Here is a 7,971-nt window from a genome sequence, read left to right as displayed (position 1 = left end):
TGGAAGGTTTTGCTACATACAAAGTATCCATGTGCAATGCGCATTTGGTTAGCCACATATTACTGACACAGAACTTTCCCAGTGAATTTTCCCAGTGATTATGCATTACATCATTATTCTAGCAATTATGCAGACACATCATTATTGCAGTTATGCAGACAAATCATTATTCTAATAATTGTTCATTTTACTACATTAAAGGGGTAAACCTTTTCTGAATAAGATCATCCAGTTTTACCATAAGTTTTATTATTCTTAAAATAAACTGGTGATATTAGAATTCTCTTACTTGTTATCTTTTTACAAAAATTTAAAAGATACATTATTTAAAATATAAATGTGATGGTTCTAAGCAGTTACAAACAGCTAAAATTCAATCAGTTATTACTACTAAGTAATATTTTTGCTTGATTACTATTTCACTAATTTTGTCTGAATCCTGTTTCTTATATCATGCCATTATATTATGATTTTCTCCTTTCTTTTTATTTTTAATAAAGGCTGGAATAAGCAGTAACAACTGACACTGCTTTTTTCAAAGAAGAACACGTAAATGAAGATGGAGTCAATGAAAGAGGATGAAAATGGCAGCATGCAATCTCTTGAAGAACATGATGTAACTGAAAGTTCTACAAATCAAGTGCTGAAAGAAAATCAGCAAGAACCCACCAATGCTAATGAAAGTGAAACTATCTCACAAGCATTGGAAATGCCAGAAATATCATTAAGCAGTTTGCCCAAGGAAAAGGCAAGTGAATTTCAGGAGACTGAAACTGAAACAGAAGCAAAAAGTTCTATAGGTCCTTTACAAGATGCAGAAAATGAAAAATGCAGTTTACATTCTGCAGAGAAAGTAGAATCACTAAAAAAAGTTCCAGTAGATTGGACAGTCGATACAAAACATGTTGAACTTCTGGCATATCTATATGCTGAAGGATTAGCTGAAATTCCACAATATTTTTTTGAAGTTCAAGCTAAAAAAAGTTTACTACTTTCCGTAGAAAATGCTACAGTATGTCAAAAGCTATCCAAAGAATCAGTATTTGAAATGATGCTTGATGAGTTTACAGTTCAGTTACATACAAGAGGGCTCATTGAAGTTCCTTCCGGGATTTTTGACACAAAGAAGTTGAAGTTTTTGAATTTAAACAATAATGAAATAAAGACCCTACCAAAAGAGATAAGTTTGTTGAAAAACCTGGAAATACTATCTATGGAAGGAAATCAGTTAACTTCATTACCTCCTGAAATTTGTCTTCTTAAAAAACTTAGAACTTTGAATCTGAGTTATAATCAAATATCATCATTGCCACAACAATTTTCTGAACTATCAAGACTCAGATGTCTTTTGCTCAGTCATAACAATATTGAAAAAATCAACTTTGCTTTAGAAAAACTTGAAAGGCTAGAAATGTTAGAGCTCAGTGGAAATAATGTGACCCTCCCAGAATCTATATCTACCATGAACAAATTAAATACACTCCTTTTAAATTCCTGTAACATTTCAATATTTCCAAAAATAGTCTGTTACATTCCAAATCTAAATAAGCTTAGTTTGTCAGAAAATCAGATCCAAAGTTTACCAAAAGAAATCAAAGAACTCAAAAGTTTAAAAGACTTTTCATTAAGTAACAACAAGCTTACATTTTTGCCTGTGCAGCTTTTTCATTTGGTACATATTGAAAAACTGAGGCTGGATAATAATCAGTTAGAAAGTCTTTCAGATAAAGTGGAAAATCTTGAAAAGCTTTGTGACCTTAATCTTGCTAAAAATCTATTAAAAATAATTCCTGATAGTCTTTGCAATTGTATCATGATAGAATCCCTCAATCTTAATGACAACCAATTAAGGGAGATTCCTTCCACTTTATACAGATTAAAATATCTAAAGGAATTGTACCTAAACAGAAACCAACTGACCTTGTTAGATGAAAAAATAGCATACATGAAAGAACTCTTAATTTTAGAAATATCAGGAAATGTATTAATGTACATTCCTGTTGAAATAAAAAGCTGTACTGAAATCATTAAAATTGACTTAAGTTATAATAAATTGGCTGTGTTTCCACTTGGATTGTGCGCACTAGCTGCTCTTAATCACTTAAATCTCAGTGGAAATTATATTTCAGAAATAACTATTGACATTTCATTTATTAAAAATCTGCAGCATCTAAATTTCAGTAAGAACAAGTTGCCATCATTTTCCATACACCTTTGTACTCTTTCTAGACTGAGCTATTTAGATCTAAGTAACAATGAAATAAGCACTGTTCCAACAAGTGTGCACCAAATGCAATGTCTTCAGATTCTGCTATTATACCATAACAAATTTACTTTGTTTCCCAAAGAATTGTGTGTTCTAAGTTATTTAAAGGTTCTTGATCTTTCTGAAAACAAAATACAGTTCATTCCTGAAGATATTAAGGAACTATCAAAGCTAAAAGTCTTAAATCTATCAGACAACCAGTTTGCATCGTTTCCAAATGAAATATGCCAACTTTTATCATTGCAGAAGTTAACTCTGAGTCAGAAAAATGGATTAAAGGTAAGCTACTTAAAATTATGTCTCTTTATGCTGGCTGGGGAATTCTGAGAGTTGAAGTTCATACATCTTAAAGTTGCCAGGTTTGAAAAACATGACATATGTTCTGGTATGCTAGGCCCAATAGTGCAATCAAGATTGATGACTTTTTCACCATTTTAAAATTACACCTTATGTTTCAGAGATCTTCTAAGCGCTTACCTCCTCAAATTGAATCCTCCTTAAATTATATCTGTACTCTGACTTCTAGAAATCTGAATCAACTCCTAAAGATCAGAGAGCACCAAGTCTCTGCAGTTGTCGTATATATTTTTTTCTATTGGGAATATTTTAAAAATGCTTATTTGGATCATTATCCTTGTTTCGTTTTGTTGTGCAGCATTGTTTTAGCAGAATCTACTCAACATTTTCTTATGTAGGTTTGTAACAAAACAATCCCTCGGTATAAAAATATTTTTAATTGCTTTTATTTTCAGTTAAAATCACTGGCAGAAGAGATATCAAAGCTGACATCTCTTAAAGAGCTGGATATTTCTCACAATGAATTACAAGAAATACCAGAAAGTATAGGGGACATACAAAGCTTGGTCACTTTGATAGCAAACAACAATTGTTTAACAAAACTTCCCTCAAGTTTTTCATCACTCTGTAATTTGCAGCATCTGAATCTGAGAGGTAAGCACTTTTATATTCATTATCATAGGAAATGATACTCAGGTGTGAAAATAGAGTGGCCCTAATTTGGTGAGAATACGGAGAATCAAGTTGTGATATGCAGATCAGATGTAGCAAGTATACAAAAATGAGTGTAAACATGTACAAACTTGTATTCAGCTGCAATAGAAAGCCAACAAATATTATTTTGACAATGCTTGGATAACTGGAGAGGTGTGTACTTAAATAAAGGGTAATATGGGTGTATAGGGTTTTTATTACATAATAGAAATATTTATAATTATTTGTCAGCTTATAAATGAAATGGAGTCAATTGCAACATGATAAAAAATGAATTAAAATAAAAATTTAAAAATCAAATGACTGATATAGTATAACAATCCACTATTTCTGCACAATTATGTCAATTTAACCATTTGTTCCTTAATATTAATATTCCTATGATTAATTGATAACTCCTCAAAATGGCAATCAGTTAATAGAATGCAAATACAGCCCTTTGTATTTATTTATTTATTTATTTATTTTACTAGAAAACAAGCTTGTATACTTGCCTAGTGATATGCACCTTCTTCTGCAACTAAAGGATATAGATTTTGATGAAAATACTCTCATCAGGCCTCCTCTGGAAGTCTGTAAAGGGAAACAGCTGCTCCCCATCATACATTACTTAGAAAATGCTGATCGAAGAGATGGTAAGTTTAGATTAAATTTCCCAATATCAGTAGACTTCCTACTCATGCCTCAGACTGCTTTCTTTGGGCTTCTGAGACTTCCTATCTACCATGGGGTAGAGAGGTAGGGAGCCTCCCTTGTTTCTTGATTGCTCTGATCACATGGATTAAGTCACGTGAGTTAGAAGAAGTTTGCTGTCTACTTTATAGTATTAATAGATAATAGATATTGTTCAAAGATGTTCTAGTTATGAGCCTCGTCAATAAGATGTAGCAGTAAATTATGAGTGTCTGCAGATTAAGTATTTGCTGAACATAAAGACATAGCTTGCTGTACCAACATAAGTCACCTTAATTTACACTCTGAGGAATCCTCCTTGATACTCTTTTAATGGATCAGCTGCTTGCACTAAGCCTCTTTTCCATCTCATTTTGGACACCAAATATGGCAGAGATCTTTGTAAATGGAGAGGGAACTGACCTAGAAATTACAGAAAGCAAATGCTGGACTCTTCAAAGATGTAGAGAATCTGTTGAAGCTTTATTCCTCCCAATCTTTTGAACATTCAGAAAGAAAAATTGAAACCAAAACAGACTAGTCCAAATTGAGATCCTAAGGTAACATTCAAAATAAAATGTCTAAGCAAAGAGATAAACTCATCCAGATCAGCAGTTTGAAGTTTCTATTCTCCTGTTTTTGCGCCAACAGTCTTAATAAACCTTCCAACCCTTCTTGAATAATCTCTGACCCCTTCCTTCTTCTAGAAAGCTTTCCAAGTTGAAGAACCAATTCTCTTGCTTGGTATTTGATATCAGATACATATCTGATAAATTAATCCAAGAGATGTTTTCTTTGCTGACTTCTGTCATCTGCTGTCTCCCTCAGCCTTCTTTTCTAATCCCTTAGTCCTGCATAAGAACAGCCTTTCTGAGTCATAGGCACTGAGTTTGCAGGGACTTATATTCTGCTGCTGTGGTTTATTTAAAAGAAGGTTGCATTTTCTCTCCCACATAAAATGCATCCCCAAAGAACGTCCTCAATTACTTTCTATTCTACTAGAGCAGGGGTAGGCAACCTCGGCTCTTTTATGACTCATAAACTTCAACTCCCAGAATTCCTGAGTCAGCTGTGCTGACTCAGGAATTCTGGGAGCTGAAGTCCATGAGTCATAAAAGAGCCGAGGTTGCCTACCCCTGTACTAGAGCCTAAATTACATTAAGTATAAATTTGTTCATTGCAAGTACCTAGAGTAGCATATAGGGCTAATAATCTCAAAATTCAGCCCAATGTTTTTTGGGCCTTTTCCAGGACTCATGCTTGTTATTTGGTCCTACCCACCCTATCATAAAATCCCCATTGTTTCTTCACTTCTACATTTTACATTTATCAGAAGATGAGTGGATGGCCCCAGAAAACATAAATCAATATCTATTACAAAGCAGGAAAAGCAATTCCATTTAAAATGTTTTTCTAAGCAGACAACTATAGTCTATCAATAGCCTGAAATCAAACAAAATGAGATACTACAAAGCAGGGATTTTTGCTGCTTCAGTTCTTTGGGTAGTTCAAAGGCTGGGATATCTATGAAAATCTCTTTTATACTTTATATTCAAACTGCAGAGGGAAAGAATAAGAATTAAGTCAATGTCTTGTGATTTGGAGGTATTATTATTAATAATAATATATATTAATTATGTATTGGTCAGGTGTAAAGGTAGACCTACAGTATAAGGTTTAATCAATTGGGTTTAACTTAAAGGTAAATTAAAAGTAATCTGTTGACTGACAAAGTTTCAACTTTAATTTGTTTCACGTCAATATCCATATTAAACTGCACATGTAAATTTTTCCACCTTGTTTGACAACTTCTTAAAAATAATTCAATCTTTTACAAGCAACCACATTTTGTTTTATTGGGCCAATTTCATTCCACGTAGAAAGCAGACATTTCCACTCATTAAACTAAATGGGTATGCCAATGGTAAATGTCCCAAAATATTAATAAAATGCCTCCTTGTAATTTAAAGCCACAGAGTGCATGGTAACAGTAGTATTATCTTATCTTGAACAAAATCCTAGTCTTTTAGATACACTAAAAATTAAAGGGGTTTTTTTTCAACTACAAAGGTAAATCTTGTAGGGTAGGCAAGGCGGGTTGTATGACGTGTGTGAGTTCCAGCACCTTTTTTTTTTTTTTTTTTTTTTACAAAAAAAGCATTGTTACAAATTAATAATTGCCCCTACACTCCATTCTGGCTATATTAATACATCCACAATTACATATCTAGTTATGGATACAGTCTCAAATCCTACACTCTTTTCAGTTCAGATGCATATTGAACTGTGATCTTGATCTACTCTTATTAGAGCCACATTTCCCAGAATTGTGTTTATAGTCTAAATAATTTGCAATATCAAATTGCTATTTTCTAATATTTATAATGTGTTTATTTTAGAAAATGTCATGGAGAAAATATTCAAAACCATTAGTAAAAATATTCCTCTTGATCATTTGGATCATTTTTGCCGAAAAATGCAACTTGACAATGATACAATTGTAGATATCGAAAATAATAGGTTAGTGATATTTAATTATCAATATTTAATGAGATATTCTATCTTGTTTTGTATGGGTTGCTTGTGGTTTCCCTTTTTTGTAAGCCACCCAGGGACCCATTGTCTGAGTTGAGTGGCCATATAAACACTTACATAAATAAATACAATGTCTTTTCCCTTTTAATCAGTATTTTTGTTATTGTTTCATTGGTACATTTTTTTTCACAGATTCTATCAATCATGGGAAGATCAAGTATTTTTCTATTTATATTTTTAGGTCTCTTACGTTAGAAGAAAAAGTTGCTGAAGCCTTGAATTCCTGGAAAACAGCAAATCAAAATTTGTCTCCAACTGCTATGGTAGACCACATGATCAGAATATTGATTATATCTGGCCTCTATTATCTGTCCAACAAAATCAAAGCTTTAAAGCTGTGTTCAAGATTGGTAAAGTTTTGAAAAAACTTGTATTTCCAATTCAACAACTTGGGCATATCTTGAAACTAAATACATTTATCAGTATTCAATACCTCTTGATTTAGTGTGCTCTTCATGGGATTGCCCTTGAAGACCGCATTGGAAACTACAACTTGTGGCTGTACTTCAACAACACTGCTATGACCTGAGCTGCATTGGTTTCAGGCAATGCCAGACGTTGTCATATATAGCTTATCTGGATATTTTGGAGACTGTTTCCTATTGTATCTGTCCATCCAGTAAGACACATGACTTAGGTCCAATCTACAGAACAGAATCATCTCAGGGGAACAAGAAGGTATTTTTCTAGATAACTGTACATTGTTCCTGAAACAAGATGCCCCCTTGGATCTGCACAGCCTGCCTTCAAGAAAGTACTTAAAACCTGGCTCTAACACTGGGTAGGGTATCTGGAATATTCCCATTGCCCTGTCCTTAGATTGAATATTATATAATTTTTTGGTATTCTTTATCCCAGTTTGACCATTGGAAATGTTTTAACTGTTTATTGTTTTAATCTTTGTTAGCCCTTCAGTTTTATACAACTGGGTGGGGGGAATAAAAGTTGAAATTATAAATAAAAATAACTATTATTTAAGTTTAAAAATGGATTTCAAAGAGAATTGCAAAATAATTGTAAAATACTTAATACACAAATAGCATAGAATTACATTCAGTTCAGATTCTATAACTGCTTGGACCTGAATGCAACTTTTAAGCCCAATGTAAATTTGCAGTCCTGTCTCCAAAAATCACAAACCTACATATATGATTTGATTTGCATTTACAGACAGACATAACATTATGATATATGCTTATAAACTGGATTATGACCAGCACATAATGTTGTAAGACTACCAGATTTTTAAACATCAGATGAATATCACCATCATATGGATCTGTAGCTGGCTGACAAACCGTACTCAACGAGTAGTACTCAGTGGCACTACATCCACATGGAGAGAAGTAAGCAAGGTTCTGTCTTAGGCCCAGTACTCTTCAATATCTTCATAAATGACTTAGATGAGGGAATTGAAGGGAACTTAT

The 7,971-nt window shown here is 33.0% G+C and overlaps 1 protein-coding gene across 1 annotated transcript; it reads left to right on the top strand.

Moving 5' to 3' along the window:
• Positions 1–553: 553 nt before the first annotated feature.
• On the top strand, positions 554–7,000 carry LRRD1 (leucine rich repeats and death domain containing 1). Its single transcript, XM_029283081.1, has 5 exons — positions 554–2,545; positions 3,019–3,217; positions 3,751–3,912; positions 6,349–6,469; positions 6,726–7,000. The coding sequence occupies exons 1-5, from the start codon at positions 554–556 to the stop codon at positions 6,904–6,906; spliced, it is 2,655 nt and encodes an 884-aa protein (XP_029138914.1). The 3' UTR covers positions 6,907–7,000.
• The last annotated feature ends 971 nt before the right edge of the window (positions 7,001–7,971 follow it).

The sequence above is a fragment of the Protobothrops mucrosquamatus genome, unplaced genomic scaffold (genome assembly GCF_001527695.2).
Source record: "Protobothrops mucrosquamatus isolate PMUCROS unplaced genomic scaffold, P.Mucros_1.0 scaffold13, whole genome shotgun sequence".
Classification (NCBI taxonomy): domain Eukaryota; kingdom Metazoa; phylum Chordata; class Lepidosauria; order Squamata; family Viperidae; genus Protobothrops; species Protobothrops mucrosquamatus.
Note: the sequence above shows the minus strand (reverse complement) of the source record. Positions and strands in the feature narration are given on the sequence as shown.